A 17791-nucleotide genomic window follows, 5' to 3' on the forward strand; every position below is an offset into this window, starting at 1 on the left:
CATTCACTCGCGCTCGCTACTCCATGTCTAAATCTTCCACCTGGGAGAGAATGAAAAATGTGTCACAGTCATCATTTACTGCGCTCACACGAGCGGGGGTGGTTGACCGCGAGGTAAATCGCTCCTGTGTGTAGTATGATGCAATGCAGCGCGGGGGGGCGGGTGGATGGCCCGCTGTTATTTATTTACTGCGCTGTGTTGTGTACGGCGGCGTTCTGAAATCACAGTGCCCGGTGATATTTCGCAGTACTCTGGAATCCAAAGATTAACCGTGTGGTATTTCTCTACCGACTGCTGGCCTGCAGTGTCAGGAGTAGCACGCCCTTGCTACCTGCTGCCTGGCTCGTAGCTTAACATAAATCAGACCAACTTTAAAAAGTTTAGAAAGGACATGCTAGAAAAGAAAAAAAAGAACTTTTTTAATCTAATTTTAAAAAAAGAAGAAGGAAAAAAAGCAAGAAGAAACTGGTTTCTCAAACACGCTATAAACACTAAACGATTCAGGTTCTACATTTACACAGGTGTTTAACTTGAGCCAGATATTTTATTCTGTTCAGGAATCTGTTTAGATGTCGGTCAAAGCACACGAAGCCTACAGAACCTCGAGCCAGCCTGCTGGAGGCTCAGAGGCTTGAACAGCACCGCATGTGTACATTCGGGGGGCTTTTCACACCGATGCCCTAATGGGTCTCCGGGGAGCGGCAAATACAGCAGAAAAGACCGAAACCTCGCTGAGCTCGAAAAAGACATAAACAAGCACGGGATAAGGCCCTGCCCTCATCTGGAATCACAACGCTGACCACCAGCCAGCAGGAATCCCAGCAGGAACCAGAATTTAGAGTCAGGTTGATGGCATAATTATGAGAAGAGCAGCTCAAGTCTCAGAGTGGCAGAGTTGTCAAAAATACAGACTTTTAAATTCTGGAAATTTCAAGCAGTTTAAGTACCAATATTTCACAGATACCCCGCTGGGGTTTCTTACTCTGCCCATGTGAAAATGCCCACATAGCACCGCCTCCTCTCTCATAGTGGTGTCTACTTCTTGTCACTTGTCCTACTCACTCCAGTTCACTAGTATTTTGCGTGGTGATAGAAAGCTGCTTTTGTGGCTAAACATCTTTTTATAATCATCTTAACCCCCACCCGCCTGTGGTATTGACCATCTGTATTTTTCAAGGCATTTACCCAAACATTATTGACTAGTAGTCTTCCACCGCACATGCTCTGAGCTCAGCCCGCCGATATGCCTGCGGTCAGGCACAGGCCAGAGGTCACTTCAACCTCAAACAGAGCAGGGCTCTGAGGCTTCAGTCTCCTACACACCAGTCAAAGCCTCAAGCTGGTTGGCTGGATGAACTATGTTTCACGCCTCAGTGACAGTGAGACAGTGTGACCCCGATCCTGGCTGGCAGCACCCGCCATCAGTCATGAGCCAAATAAAAATGTTTTTTCTATTGGGGGAGCAGCGTGGCTCTGTTGTCTTAAAAAAAAAAAGGGGGGCACCCTTCTTCTACCTTGACAGCCCTCCCCACTCCCATCTTCTTCCTTTAACTCATCTCCTCCCTGTAGCCACCTGTCAACACACTTTAACGCACACGCACACACAAAACCACCCAGTGGACCATGTGGAAGAGGGCAGGGGGGGTTCAGGAAGAATAAACCTCCTTCCCTGACCTTCAACGAAACTCCTCCCAGACACTGCTGTGACAGGGGGGAAAAAGAAGAAAAAAGAAAAGAAAAGAAATGAACAGAAGGCAAGATGGAGACACCAGACCAGGAGAAATACTTACCACTGGTTTCATTGTTGAAGTCCAAGGCTTCCACTATCAAAGTGTAGGACCTCTGAGGAAGACAAAACAAGACATACAGGGAGCGTTAGTGGAGAGGAGGAGTTCCTGCATCATAAACAAAATGATTCAGTGGCAAATCTTTTGAAAGACTTCATGATAAGTTCAGTGAATTACGTCACAGTAGTGCCCTTGTGTTTTTTTTACTGACCATGCAAACTAACTCGTAGGAGGTTCACACATTCTCCCTTTTATCGAGAACGCTGCAGTTCTTGGGCCCATTTATCTGTGAGGTCTGAGGGCTGGAACGTGTTTTTCCTCAAGTGTCATAAATGGTACATTTGTAACGCCTACGAAAAGAAAGAAACTAAAATCCAGAACTTTTCCATTTCCCATGACCTCACCAACCTTGCCAATGACGTTTCATCTGCCTCTCACCGGGTTAGCCTACAACAAAGCCTAGTACAGAAACCGACGTGAACTCCGAACAATAGTCCCGTTGATCTGATTAAGAGGATAAGCTCGGGGTGGTGCGGAGGTCTCTGTGATTAGAATGGCAGACACAGTGGGCAGTGGGCTGTCTAGGTGGACACGCACCCGGCAGGATGACGCTGGACGTGCCAAAAAAGCAACCATAAGTCAAATATAAGAGAGCGCACAGAAAAAGCCCGCAGAGCCAAAGATCTGTCTTCATATTAGCCGTTGTAACCTTGCCCCTCTTTAGAAACAGTTTTTCCCCAAATACAGTTTTTCCACATGTTTATAAAACGGTGGTGAGAGGCCAGTTGATTCCTTTTATTTTTTTATTTTTTTTTGCAGCGTAGGTGGGGTTTTCAGTTTCATCCTAATTTATGTACTTCAATAGGCGTGCTATGATGAAGCCAGGCAGAAGTGCTTAGGAACGCCACTTTATTTTTTAAAGGACAAGCAGAAAAATGGGACACACACAAAAAAAGCGTGCGTAAGAGATGGTGAAATGGGGAAAAAAACTGAAATACAAGAAAGGGGAAACCACAGAGAAACTGAATGAGAGCTGCACTCTGGAGGACCCGTCTACATTTCAGCACTGCCGAAAACGCTTTGTCCGATTCAGGGTCGGTAGCGCTCACACCGATATCGGCTTACACATCCACCCTGCGCTGTAGTTATGAGGGAATCGGACAATGTGTCTGCGAGCGCACACGACAGAGTCCCAGAAAAAAAGCATGCGGCTGAGAGAGGGTGTAATCCACTTACATTAACTTGGGCATCCAACTTAAACACCTACTTGTTACATTCACACTCCTACTCGCCCCTAGCAGCGATGCTTGGACGGATTTCAGATACATATTTTTTTTTTGCATGGCCACCATGCCCCCTCTCTGCCGCAGCAATGACTTCACGATAAACAAACCAGCTTGAAGGAAAACCCCTGGTCTCTTTCCACAGAGGAACAAAAGGGGGCATGAGTCATTCCTGATGCTTTTTCATGGCTTCACCTTGTTTTCTCAGGCATTCGCCTTTCCATCTTTCCAGGAGACATTCGTCTCATCCCGTGCCAGTATTTCACTGCAATCAGGGCAGCCATTATTTGAGATGCAGCGCTCATCAGCAACAGCCTTTACAGTATATTCTGACTCACAATTGGCTGCAATCGCTTGCTGCAGAGCTCCAACAAGTGAGTCAGTAGTTATGTGATACCTAATCACCTAAAGCCACAGCCCAACCTACAGAGAGTTGCTTTAACAGTAGGAACAAGAGTCTTCTGGCTTCTCTTCAAGCATGGAGTAGTATCGTGTAAATGTTGTCATTCACCTCCTGTGACCAGCACTTGACACAGTTGCAAAAGTGTAGACTTCTCATTAGAGAACCAATACTCCAGCGTAAAGAACAGCGCTTGGATACATCTAGCAAATGTTTACAGACTTTTGAAATATCAGGATATCACCCATGTGACAGCACAGCACACGTGGAGAAGTCATCCTAAAAAATGGGAACTCAACTGAAAGATAAATAAAGACGAGAAACATCTTTGGAATTTCCAAATCATGGTGACATTAACTTGATGTGTTTGTCATTTAATGTGTGGGGGAAGAAGAAGAAGAAGAAAAAAAAAAAAGGATTTTGTGTTAAAACCCTGTCTTTGTTTTGTTGTTTGCACTTGCCAACACGGTATCATTCTAATGGCAGTTAAATAGGGAACAGCAATGGATCCCTGCCAAGTGAAAACGTCAACAAGCCCGGATTCACCTGCTGCACAGCAACATTTCACACTGCGTCCGAGACTGATGGGAAAGAAATCCCTCATTGTAGTGAACTGGGCGTTAACAGGCGGCAAGTTTAATGGAGTACTCCTAAAATAAACAAACAAACAAAAAAAAATACACAGAAAGAATTCTTTAACGTGACACACACGCTTACACACCCATAACTTCTATGATTAGACTTGCCTGAACACGGACGCTTTTGAAGCTATGCAATCGTGCAGTCACGTGATCGTGTAGTACTCATTCATTAACATGATTAAAAGGGCTCGCAGTTAAAAACTGAAACAAACAAACAAACAAAGAAAAATTAACGATGTTTTCTGTTCGGCACTTTTTGGCACACTCGTAATGTTTCTATACCACGGGGTTCCCAACGTCAAGTGAAACGTCAGTGCGGCTTGATCCAACAAGTAGCTTCCCCATTAATGGGATGTTTGGTTTCATGCTAAATAACTGCTCCCAGAAAGTGAGATACTGGCTGGCTCCTCATTCGCCAACACTCCATAACTCCTTGGCGGTTATCAGCTCCGAACCGTCTGCCACTGCCAGGTTCACTTTTCCCAGGCTCCCAGCTGACTCACTTCTCCTCTTTGAACTACATAGCACACTCTCTAACCCCCTCCCCTCTCTCACACTTGCACACAGACACACACATCCAAGTGCAATAAGTGTGGCCATATGTCTTCTTATCTTTCCCGGCCAAGCAGGCACTGTCCAACAGACAAGCGGCATAAGCGATAAAGATCATTCCAGTTCAAATCACATTCACTTGCCAAAAAACACTACTGAATCCTCTCAGTAGGGGAATTTTCCCCTCACACACCCTCTTATCTTCCCTCTTTCTGAAAATGAAGCCATTTGATGTACCATTACTGAGACATTTATGAAAAAAAAAAAAAAAAGTACAGGGGGAGGGGGGTGTCTCATGGAACAGGTCAAAGGTCTAAATAACGGCAAGGCAGAACAGATTGGACTAGTCTAAGCCTACAGTCAGCACAGAGGAAATGTAAACAGTTTCATCAAAGGCATGTTGACTTTCTGTATCAGCTCTCCTGAGTCAATCGCTTTCATGGTATCAGCCTGCGATCTAACCAATGATTGGGGCTGCTAAATAACACACCCTGTTTGCCATCAAACCTTGGTTCAGTCCTGAAAAGCCCACTCTTGTGATCTTCTTTAAAGCCCACCGGCTTTCACTGATTGGGGTTGGAAGTAAGGAATGCATTGTTTCCCCAGGACTTTTTCATCACAGGAGTTACACAGAGACTCAGTTTATGTATCCTGTTAAAGGTACGTAGGCCCAGGATACAAACAGAACCTCACCCCGACCAAAAGAATCTCACCTTTCGCCAACTAAAACACGAAGCACCGCAAACAGATTACTCACAAGGCAAACTTAATCAAAACATGAACCCGAGTCCAGGAATGAAAACCATATCGAAGTGTTTAAAGAAGCAGGCAGTCATCAGTCTTTATCAAGGTTCACAGGCCATTAAGGGAAATAAACAAAATTAAAGGCGCAGGTTATCTTTTCCAGTTAAATACATATTTTCAATTCTCCCTTTCAAGAAGCTGGGAGCAACTGATAAGAAGTGAAGCATCAGAGGGCATTATGTAATGCCGCGGTGACAAAACACAGCAATTACACTATTATAAAAAAAAAAAAAAACATTCTTTTCTCTCTTTCACTTGAGTAATTTGCACTTAACTGCCACATCAGAGCCAACTACAAACATGTCATTACTCCCACAGCTCCCACGCTCACAGTCCGACCGAGCTCAGCATTGTTCTTTGACGCACCTGATCCCGGTTCTCAGACTGCTCTGACTCACCCCAAAACCCAAAAACAGGGATACCACCGGGTCTCAGGCCTCAGAGACGCCAGAGGTTTTCTTTTTGTTTTGTTTTGTTGGTTTTTTTCCAAAATGAAATGCTGCATCACCGGAGCGAGGGAAAGGAATCGCTCAAAAGAAAGACGATGGTGGGGAGGAGGGGCCTCCAGAGCAACTGGATTGATCCAATTTTAAAGTTCTGGCCTTTTCCTTTTACAGGTGTTACACAGGCAAATTATTGCTGAGGTGGGCAGAGAGGCAAGGCCTGAGAGCCAACCTTTATATCACTGCTGAGTCTACTACTGCAGCTTCCTGTTGCTTGCCCTGCGCTGGCATTACAGCTGCAGTGCGTCTATTATGCTCTGTAATCCTCACTGTAGTCACCGAGGGCACACTATTGTCCCGGCTTGCCACTGTAGCAGGGCCCTCACTTCTCTGTGGAACACAAGCATGAGGCAGACATTAACCAGAACCTGCACGGGGCTCTGCAACACTTCTGAAAGAGATGTGCGGCCGATGTCATTCAGCTGGATGCCTGGCTCTTGCCCCTACCTGATCTAAGCGCATGTGTGTAGCCTCATTAAGTGCCGCAGTTACCGTGGGTGGCAAGGTTAAAGCGATGAAATGCCTGGGGTCCAACCGAGCGTGACTTAAACAAAGCCCTTGGCCTGGACAAGAGGCCAACTTCATGCAGCTCAGTAGAGAGGATGAAGGGAGAGAAAGAGAAGAGTGGGGGGCTGGGGGGAGTTTCATGAACTCAGAGTACCCAACAACCCAACTGCACCACACTGCCATCTGTCCACAACAGCCAATCAACTGATGAAAAGGACAAAGAGTGATATCATACCTAACCTGACAATTGTTAATGTGCAGTGAAGTAAAGCACTTGAAGTGAAGGATGGGAGAAACTAGCGAGCAGCTCCAAACTCCTGTTTTCTACAGATATGGGTTCAAAACAAGTGACCTGATGGATTGTGCAGAACTTTTTTTTTTTTTTTTTTTTAGAAAACAGCATATTTCTATGTATCTGGAGATTTTAAAACACGACATGGACATCCTTCATTAGGCCCAGAACATGCAGGCCATGTTTGGAAAGAAAGCATTCACATTATCAGCGTGCGAGAAGAGAAATGTGAGGAAAGCGAGCAGAGCGCCGGGTTGCATTTCAATGTCAACAATGTGCCGTTTCCAAGCAGAAATGGTTTTATCCAGTAAGATGAAACTAGTCCGGCTGCAAGGATTAATACCAACTTAGTGTTGCCACAGTGTGAACATAAACACAAACCTTTGTCTTTTAAAGAAAGTTGTGAGGTGCCAGAGACTAAGAGGAGAACAAATAAAAGTACGGACTAGATCAAATTGCACGCCATCCTGCTGAGAACATGATTTTACTGGCAGATTGCAGGGAAAACACAAATTTAAATGATCTGTTCTACCTCACAGGTAAGGCACACAACAATGAACCACATGAAAGGGGAAAACTGAAAAGTCCAATTCTTTTTTTTTTTTTCCCCCTCTCCTCCTCGAGGCCTTTCAAGTGCGTGCATTGCCTGAAATTACAACAAGAACCTCCATCAGGTTTGAGGTAAAAATAGCCTTGATGTAATTGGACAACACATACCAACAGACTGTGCCTTTCACCCATCAGGCACAGCAGAGGAGTTTGCGGGCCAAGCTGTGGGGCCAGTCAGTCTGTGCACAGTCCTTTTTTTTTTCTCCCCCTTCTTCTCTCTCACTACATAGAAATGTGCTCCAGCATGGCAAATCATCTCCCTCTCACAGAGCTACAACACTCCCACAGGCCTGTCAGGCCCATTTATTTATTCAATGAAGAAGAGCTGACACTTAAGGAAACCAAAAAGTGGGTTTTCACCCTGGAGTTGCTGTACTGTGCTACATGACCAGCTTTGCCAGGAAGGCAGACAAGGAGAATCTGAGAGTTAAAAATTCTTTTAATCTACTCAATCGGGCCAGACAAGGGGGCACACATTCATGAGGAATGGTAGGAAAGGACCAAACCCATTTAACACATGAATAACAACAACAACAACAACAACAAAAGAGTGGATCTCTCGAAATGTTTCATCTTTTTTTCTCCTGGATTAGATAACTCAGGAGTTCAGATTAACTACAAGTCATAATCTGCCCACTTGCACTCCCTTAAGCCAAATTCTAACTCGGGTTTTATGATTATATGTAACGCGGTTTTAACAACCTTACACATAAGCAGACAGGTCTAGTCCTGATGGTGCAAAAATGCCTGCACCTGGTCAATTAGCAAACATAATGAGGAGACATGGGGGGGGGGGTTCTTGAGGGGGGGGCGCTTTCTCAAAGGAACAATTCACTGAGAACCAAGTGCCAAATGAGAAACTCACTCTTTGTTTGTTGTGCTTTCTATCCTTTTTTTCTCCTATTTTTTGAGGGGAGGGGGATTAAGAATGATTGACAGGCAGTAATTGCGCAGAATTGCCCTGCAAACACACATTTTCTCTCTTTGGAGATTTTTTTTTCTCGCTTTCTTAGAGTCTCCACTCACCGGCCAGGCAAAACTGAAGGGCAAAACTATCCTGGATTTGTCATTCCTGACAGAGCTCTTGAAAGAAAAGGTATTCCCTCCCAGGACAGGCGTAGATCCCATTCCGAAGCTGCAGGGCCCTGCAGCGGAAACTCTGGACTGGTATTCCTTTAGGCAAACTTTAAAAAACGTATTGCACTCGTCCCGTGTGCACTTTCTATCCGCGCCGCTCCGTGCGCCGTCGCAGCACACGCCGCTCAGCAGCTCTCCGTTCGCATTGCGCATCGATAAGATTTGTAACTCGAATTGTCCGGATCCCTCTGACACCTGTTGAAGACAGAAAAGTGAGTGCAATGGGACTGTGTGTGGAGGAGACTAAACAAAACAACAAAAGCTGTACTTTTATCACTTTTGCGCCACTTGCACGCTAGTTTTTACGCACGCAGCATGCTAACTGTTGAGATTTTTCTTGCAGAGGCATGCCTACATGTAATGTTAGCATAGCTGTGAACTTTTCAAGGCGACACGCATGCAGAAAGCAGAGGACATCCAAACGGCCTGAACCGAGTGACCTTTCCCGCTTGTTTTCAGCGGAAAAAAAAGAACCAATCCACGTACCTTCGCGAGAAAGCAGAGTAAAAAGGCAGCAACCACCGAGCCCCGTCTCAAAATCATGCCTCCGGACTGCTGTTGCCACTCGTTTGTACTAATCGTCTGGCCGACACACGGCACCAGAGCTCTCCTCTGGTTTAAACATGCACGAGTGGGGAGCAACGATTTGGTCAGTGGAGCGCAGGTTCCCGATTCATAGACCTTCCTAGTACGTCCCTCAGATTCTCCGAGCCTGTGCGCCTCTTCGTTTATCCTACACTCTCCACTTGTTGTTGTTGAGCAAAGTTTACACAGTAGCCATGCGGCGGCCGAGCTCACTGCTGACTGACTGCTGCTCAGAGTTGGAGAAAGCTACACAAGTTCAGCAACGAGGGAGTGTCCAAGCCTGGAAACTTCATATTCATGAGCGCTAAGCCCGGCCCCATATTTCTTTCTCTCGTTCTCTCTCTCTCTCACACACACGCATTATTATGAGGATAACCATAAGGACTCTTTGGCAGTGCTGTGGTGGAAAAATAAAAGTGGAAATAATCTATGACCCGAAGTCATTTTGATGCTCATAAGTCAGCACAAGCCACAAACATAAACGAATTATACCTTAAGACACGCATCATGCTCCACCTCCCCACCTCTCCGTTAGATTTTATCTGTTTTTAAATGATTGTTATAATTTAAACGCTACTCTCGCCACAGTGTATACTCTTATTTTACCTCATAAAGATTTATGTCAGCTTAAAAGATGGACAGAGCGAGTTCGGCTGGGTTTTACTCCCCCCCCTTCTATATTTGAAGCAATAAGGAACATACTAAATCATCTGGGCTGCAAAATGTGCTCGCATCAAGGCCAGTGCTGAGTCAAGGGCAGATTCCAAATGCATGGTATGTCAGACAAGCCTTGGATAAAGAGCATAAAATTCCACTGTAGAAAAAAAAGAAAGAAGCTCAATCTCTCCGCCTTTTGTTTTTTTTTTTTTTTAAAGCACACTTTATGGGCAGAAATACTTAATTGTCTGACATTTTAAACAACCTAAAAGTGGCAGCTTGATAATATTAGGAGTATATGCAACAGTGCCCCAGAGTGGAAGACATGCCAAAAGAAATGTAACTTACATTTTAAAGCTGTTTCCAATCAGCCTCTATAGCCAAGCATAATATCGAGATGGGGAACCCCGCTGTCTGGATTTAGAGCTTCAAGGTTTAAAATCGCTGATAGTTTGCTGAAAGATGTTATTACCACACTGTCCTTTTGGTGTCAAAGGGCAATGTGTCCCAGCTGTATCTCTGCCAGAAGGTAATCCGTGAACCGGATAGGTGAGTGCCTTATACACACATGTACACATGTGGATATGAAAGGATGGAAACCACCCACCCCCTCCCCTCCCCTCTCTGCCCCTGTGGTTAGTGATTTGTGTGGACCAATTACACAGGTCACTCAATGGGTCAGAATCAAAGAAACGCACAAAACTGGCAAAGTGAGGAGCATTATCAATCAGTAACTATGTAATACTTCACCATCTCGCTTTATAGCTGTTTATGAGCCTATTGCACGTCTCAGATGTATGCGTTTGTATCTGATAAGCAGAAAGGTCGTGAGTTTTCTCACCATTTTTGATCCAAACCCCACAAGTAACCAAGGTGCAGTGAAACATGTAGCGTATCTGATATTTTGTTGAGATGTCTTATGACACAGGATTGGTGCATGGTAGCGCTGTAAGTAGTGGTAGCCCTTTAATGTATTTGAAAAGGGAGGCATGTGTGAGTGTGCAAAATAATTGAACCACCGCTTATTTCTTTATTTAGAAAAATGGGAAACAGTTGCAGTGATTTATTGAATTATGTGCAAACATGAATTGATGTACTGGATTAGTCAATATTAGTATGTAGCAGTCATACCAAATATTGCAATAGTCACTATATTTCAAGTATGACCATGTTTATTCTTCAGCACAGTCTGAACTCTCTTAGTCAAACTTTCTTGTCATTTCTTTAGGAATAATTCTCCATCTGAACAATTCCCTCTGAGGACAGGCGTAGATCCCATTCCGAAGCTGCAGGGAAGGACATTCAAAGCTCTTCTTTGGATGTCGGCTGTCTTTAATATTAATCTCTCTAAAGATGATCCCACATTGCTTCAATAATGTTGAGGTCTGGGCTCTAGGGAGGCCAGTCCATGACTGATCGTGCTCCACTGTGTGTTTCTCTATCCAGGTGTGCTTTTACTGCATTGGCAGTGTTTTGGGGATCATTGTCCTGCTGAAAAATGAAGCTGCAGCCAATCAGATTCTTTCCAGGTGGTATTACATGGTGACTCAAAATCTGATAAGATAAGAATCTGATAAGATGACAGAGCCTCCATTGTGTTTTACTGTTGTACCTCTCTCCAGACCACCTCTGAACACACTGATGATGAATTGAACCAAAAAACTTCCAATTTGGATTAATCACTCCATAAGTCCTGTTGACACTGATTTTCAGTCCAGTTCTTGTGTAATCTTGCAAACCTCAGCCTTTTCTCTTGTTTCCCTTTCTTAGGAATGGCTTCTTGACTGGCGTTTTCCCACTGAGACCATTTCTGATGAGACTTTGTTGAACAGCAGATGGATCAATTGAAGGGCCAGATACATCTCTCGGGTCCCGTGTCAGTGTATGTTTTCACCTTATGTTTCTTTGGGAATCAATTCTTGGTGCAAAAAATGCTATTTTGAGCCTGTCGAACTGTTATCTTTGGCATTTTTATGGCGATTCAACTAAAGAAATTTGAGCAAATGATGTATTTTTGCTACAGGCTCTTAGTAACAAAGTGCCTAAAGATAGAATTTAAAATTGGTTCTTTGCTAAGTTGTCTGTGTGTAGACTCAACACTGGTTCACCTCATGAGTTAGGAGCCTTTTTTTTAAGCTTGAATGATTCGTAGGCTAGTGTTAAGCGGCTTACCAAATCGAACCAAAAGAATTCCTCTGAAAATGAGCCTGTACTAGGACTGGACTATAAATGTGGGAAAAAGCAGCCAATGTACAAAGAAAACCTTTGAAGGACTTTCAGAACCTGGAGAACTGCTGCTCAAAACCACTTAAAAAACCCCCAAAATGTCGCTGGAAGAATAATACTTTTTAAAAATGAGGGGAGGCTCAAGACTTTCGCCCAGCACTCTAAGTGGTCTTAAATCACCGCTGTCAATATTCAGGTGTCACATTTCCTGTGGTTGAACTTCAAGATGAAAGGTGCAGCTTCCTCTACCCCAGCTCCACTCACTGACCTGATAAGCATCTCAGGTTACAGGCCTAATTTCAATGCTGTTCTGGGTAATTAGGGTTAATTGGAGAAGTTTTTAACCTCAGGGAGCATTTTTTCTTCTTGATGGGAAAAGCCAATCTTGTGGACAGGTTGAGGGGGGGCGGGCAAATCCGTCGCGCCTTCACTATCTGCCCAGAGGTGATGCTGGTGTTTGGGTTGATGACAGGAGTGGTGTGAGAAGTGAGAGTACATCCATAAAAATAAGAAGGGTCTTTTATCTTCTTTTTAAGAAAGACAGGATGGTTTTTGTGTTTGCACGTTTACACAGGAAGCCTCCACCCCCACCAATGATTGGTGCTCCCTGTAAGCATGGTTCGTAGCCGACACGGCGCACAGACAGGGTTTCTCCTCTGAGGCCACGGTGATAATCTCCTGCAGCCTTAATGTGATTATGGTAATGATCACACAAATGACCCCTGGGCTTTGGGGGATCCGTGTTTCATAGATCCCCACACATGGGCTGCACAGGCACTGTGACTCCATTGGCCAGCATAAGAGACCACCGGACTGAACCAGTCCTGGTGGGCCACTTCTGTTCTTATGTCCTTGCTGAGCTTGGAAGAGTAGAGTGAATGACCAAATAAATTCCAGCCAGCCACAAAAGAGCTGAACGGCCATGAGAGAGATGGATATCTTTTGTTGTCTGACACTCAGTGCCGTATACCAATCCAATTACCTCAGCCTTTCGCAACCCCTCCTATCACAGGGCATGGCATTGAAGCCTGCCTGAATTCAGACTCAGACCCCTAACAAGAATGCGGTGGATTAGATGGTTAGTGAGCACTCCCTTCCCCCCTATATTTACTAAGATCTGTGCACTCTCTCCTAACGAGATTTACTCCTCGTACTATCTTTTAAAACATGTATCTTGTATTTTAATGTCATTGTTGTCCAGCCACCAAAGGCAGAGAACGGAATAATTACATTCCTCTGTAAGCAAACATTACGTGGTTCTGTTGTTTCAACATGGACTTTTATTGTGGACAGTCAACAGTGAAAGACAAGAAAGCACCGTGTGACACACTTTGTGGATTTGATCACGGGGTAGTAAAAGTGACGCCGCACTACTACAGACATGCGGCTGCACATCAGGGCTAAGAGGGCTACTTGTTTGTTAGTGACGAGTGTGTAGAGCAAAATGGAAGTCCCCCTTCCACTCAGAAATGTGGTTTTCTTATAACTGCACCTCCATATTTGAGCTTCAGCGTACAGCATGTACTGCACTGTGTGCGGAGAGAGTTACACTTTAAGGTTGTTTGTGGTCATCTGCTGAAGGCTGCAAGATTTTCTGTTCTCACCATAAAATCTAATGTTAGACTATCAAAATGCTCTAAACATAAATCCTGTTTTTCCCCTGATGAGTTCTTTAACTCATAATCTTCAGCTGAGAATCCAAAATAACGTTTTTTCATGGTTTCAAAATTTTAACCACTCTATACAAGATGTCTTAAGATTCATTCAGTGTATGTATGTGGCAGATTGCATGTAGGCCCAGTACTGACTTCCAGCTTATTATTACAAATTATTATTTAAAATAGCAACAGAGTATTTTTTGTTGTAAAAGACGTCTATTTAAGAACAGCTGTGCATTAAAATACTCCAAAAGTTTGCTGCCCGTTGGGGGAAATATTGGAAACTTGGAAACTGACAGCTGTAGTTATGTATGAGCTCCTTTGTACTGCAGTTCTTCGTGAAAATACAACACCTCTGAATCATAGACGCAACTGGGTTTGTCCTCTGACCTTCTCAGATGATTTCATCTCTGCCAGTGCTGTAAATTACATGAAAGTACCTCATTATATTAACGTCTTCATAATGCTGCATGCTAAAGAACTGCTTTTTGTGTGCAACTTGGGCTGAGATTTTACACAAACTGACCAGGAAGGAGGGAAAAGTGGCTTAAACCTCCCACTATCACATTTCCTCTGATTTTTCTTGCAACCCTTTGAAGGAGGTGTATCACTTACATTAGTATTAGCCACAGGCACATCAAAAAGGGCATAAATGTTTTAGCTTAAAAAAATCCAGTACTATGTCAAAGTCTTACACCACCTCTCATTTCAAACAAATTTCTACTCATTTCTTTAAGTAGTCTTTAGGAATAGTTCTCCAGGCTTCCTGAAGGACATTCAAAGCTCTTTTTTGGATGTCGGCTGCCTTTTGTTCTGTTCTCTGCTAAACTGATCCCATACTGCTTCAACAAAGTTGACATCCATGCTCTGGGGAGGCCAATCCATGACTGATGTTGTACAAGTGTGTGTTTTTCTATCCAGGTTATGCGTTTAGTGCGCTGGCATCATTGTCATGCTGAAGAATGAAGCCGTTACCAATCAGATGCTTTCCATATAGTATTACATGGTGGACCAAATCTAATGGTACTTTTCCATGTTCATAATTCTACCAATTTTGACAAGATCCCCGACACTACTGGCTGAAATACAGCCACAAACCATGGCAGAGCCTCCACTGTCATTGTGTTTAGTCCAGTTCTTGTGTAATTTGGCATACCTCAGCCTGTCCTCTTGTTTCCCTTCATTAAGAATGGCTTCTTGGCAGCTACTCTTCCACTGAGACCATTTCTGATAAGACTTCATTGAACAGTAGATGGATCGACTGAAGAGCCAATGCATCTCCCACGCCCTGTGTCGGGTCTTTTTTTTCTCTGAAGGACAGGATTTAAGATACTGTCTCAGAAACCTTGTTGTTGTAAAAATACATTTTTATGCCCATCAGACTGTGTTACTTTTATCATTTTTGTAGATTTAACTATAGAAATCAAACAAATTATGTTTTTTTTGAGAGACAACACACAACAAAGTGCCTAAAGATACAATTTAAAACTGGGGCTTTGCTGAGTTGTCTGTCATGTGTAGACAACAGCGGTTTGCTTGAGTTAGGAGCCGTTTTTACTTTTGAAAACGGTCAGGTACAAAGCCTGGATGAAAAAACCAGTGAAAAAGCAGCCAATGCCCAAAGAAAAACTTTGAATAACCTTCAGAAAGTCTGGAGAACTATTGCTCAAGAGCACTTAAAGAGATTCCAAGAATGTCTTGAAGGAAAATATAAAGAACTTTCGCAGAGTACCGTACTGTAAATTAAGTTTTTTTATGTCAATTTTTATGGCCAGGCCTAGTTTAACTGCATGTGAGTCAAAGATGTGCAAGGTAAAAGAGGAGAAGGAGATGAGTGCCTAAACCACTATAGAGGGAAAAGGGAGGCTCTCTGCAGTGACATTTAAAAATATCACAGTGTTTACATGACGTGTTTATGGGACCTGCTTTTACAGAACGTGTGACAGATGGTATCAGCAGTCGGCACTGAGATAAATATTATTTTCCACCGTTAAAGGCGGCCTCTTTGTTATTTTCAACATTTATCCAAAAACCCTTTCTGTGAGGTGATGGTATGTTTTTTTGATGTCTGAGTGTATATGTGGTAAGTACCTCAATGCGGTTAGTGCACAGGGAGTCCAGCTGCTCTGTAGAGGTTAAGTAAAAATTGGATTATGGAGGGTTTGTTTGAGAGCATAGGTTTTGATTTTCATTGGTTCAAACTGTGCCTAATTGCTGTGGTGATGCTGTGGGTGAGTCTTTTATGTCGTGTTTATTCTCCTCTTTCTTTCTTCCTTTCTTTTCTTTCCAAATTCGTGTTGTGTGTCAGTAATATAGAAGAACTACAGGGCACACTGACAGCGTCATAAGAGATGAGTGGATCAGCAGTCTGCACAAGCACTCAGGTTAAGAACCTTTGAATGGATTGTGTGTGTGTGTGTGTGTCAGTGCACATCTTTAATGGCCAGAGGTGTTCGATCCTCTAAGGGGAGGAGGGCTGCGGCTGGTGAAAGAAATCAGATTATCCCTTCTTACTCTACTAGCTTGCTACTCACCAGGTCTCGTGGTCCTGAGCTGACCCTCAGGATCATGTGATTAAGTGATTTGTCTGTGAGTGTGTAACATCAGAGCACAATTGTTGTCACTGTGAGTTTACAGACGCATTTGATTGCCCCTGCAGGACACAGAGGAATGTTTAGGGGTTAAATCGTTAATCTGGGTGACAATTTCTCAGGTGGGAGGATGCAAACTATCCGTGCAGGAAGATTAGATACTTTGCCCATCACACCATTGAAGGTGGTCTCCCTTTGGTAAGGAGGGACTGTGAGTGTCCCCCTCAGGATCAGTGAGTTAGAACAGTGCTCTCTTCAAACAGGATATTGGCCTTCGCTTGAGGTGAGTGCAGCTAATTACCTGAGCTTCCTATCTGGAGGAGGTGACACTGATAAAACTCTTCCTTTCTTTTGTCTCCTTTTTTAGTCAGTCGCCTGGCACTTTGGATCCTTGAAAAGAGCCCCTTACTCTTCAGACTACACAGTGTTTTAGAAAAACAGCCTGTAGACTTGCAGAGAGGACTCTAAACTCCAACATGAGCCCCATCAAAATGACATCCACTGCCAGCCCTGAGGGGAAAATATTGATGCTGGCAAAGTCTTGACGTCCACTCGCACCATGACGTAGCGGTTTTTCCATGACACATTTGATGATTGCTTCAAAATGGTTCTGTCAGCTTTAATATACCCTAGAAGAAACCAGCATTTCACTTTCCTCTAAAGTAAACAAAATCCACTAGCTCTCTCCCACACACACACACACACACTCACACACACATACAGATGTGCGATCACACTCCAGGAATGAGTTTTGAGATAGAACAGGCATTTGTGAGCTGATATATGTTTTCATGGTCAATCTTTTCACTCTTGAGTGAAGCAGTTTGAATCGATGTTGTTTTTGTAAGTTTGCAGACTGAGAGCCACGGTGTTATTTCAGGAAACATGGATGTAATGTCCATGACATGGCGTTAAACGCTAGTATGTGGTGGATGTAAAGAGATTTTGCTTAGAGGAAGTCTGTCAGAGAGTTTACCTTACTCTTTTCCTCACGGTAATAAATTAAAACATTGCTCAAGTGCGCTTTGTTAATTTTACATGACAATAAACCAATTTCTTGTCATACTTACTCCTGGGCTAGGACCCAATGCCAACATTTAGTGAGTCAATATACTGACAATTAGATTATATAGTGTCAACTAACAAAAAGGAAGGACAACATCCAGTTTGTTTATAGACATATGTGACAGAGGCCGGGCTGTAAAAAGCGGAGCGGTCACAAAGAACATGGAAATATGTGGGAACAGCGCAATTACAAGACGCACTGCGAAGCTGAATATTGGACGGGTCCAGTTCGCTGGAGCATGTCAACTACCTGTTAATGTTAAACTAATGAGTCTACTTTCTTTCCCATTTCTGTGAAAAGGCTGACGCACAATGTAAATCAGCATGTGTTAGTCTGTGGTGGAGCAGAGCTGATTATTGCAGCATGTGTTGCAACTTTTACACACTGTAACAGCTATCTGTTATGACTTTAATGAAACAAACTGACATTTTGGAGAAGCGGGTTATTTGCTTTTTAGCGGCGGTCTTGATTACACCATCATGCCTGTGTGCTA

The 17791-nt window shown here is 43.7% G+C and overlaps 1 protein-coding gene and 1 long non-coding RNA gene across 2 annotated transcripts in view; one reads left to right on the top strand and one right to left on the bottom strand.

Annotated features, from left to right (window-relative positions):
- Positions 1 to 9321, bottom strand: part of jag1b (jagged canonical Notch ligand 1b) — a 26805-nt gene extending 17484 nt beyond the window's left edge. The window contains exons 1-3 of the mRNA XM_031737684.2: positions 9002 to 9321; positions 8405 to 8710; positions 1791 to 1842 (exon numbers count right to left, since the gene is read on the bottom strand). Coding sequence (XP_031593544.1) covers positions 1791 to 1842; positions 8405 to 8710; positions 9002 to 9058 — 415 coding nt within the window. The 5' untranslated portion in view covers positions 9059 to 9321. The remainder of the gene's footprint in view (positions 1 to 1790; positions 1843 to 8404; positions 8711 to 9001) is intronic.
- A 2204-nt stretch (positions 9322 to 11525) lies between these two features.
- Positions 11526 to 17131, top strand: LOC120443277. Its single transcript, XR_005615302.1, has 4 exons — positions 11526 to 11639; positions 15950 to 16025; positions 16355 to 16515; positions 16600 to 17131. It is a non-coding gene; the product is annotated as an uncharacterized LOC120443277 (long non-coding RNA).
- Positions 17132 to 17791: the final 660 nt, after the last annotated feature.

This window comes from Oreochromis aureus, linkage group 13 (genome assembly GCF_013358895.1).
Source record: "Oreochromis aureus strain Israel breed Guangdong linkage group 13, ZZ_aureus, whole genome shotgun sequence".
Classification (NCBI taxonomy): Eukaryota; Metazoa; Chordata; class Actinopteri; order Cichliformes; family Cichlidae; genus Oreochromis; species Oreochromis aureus.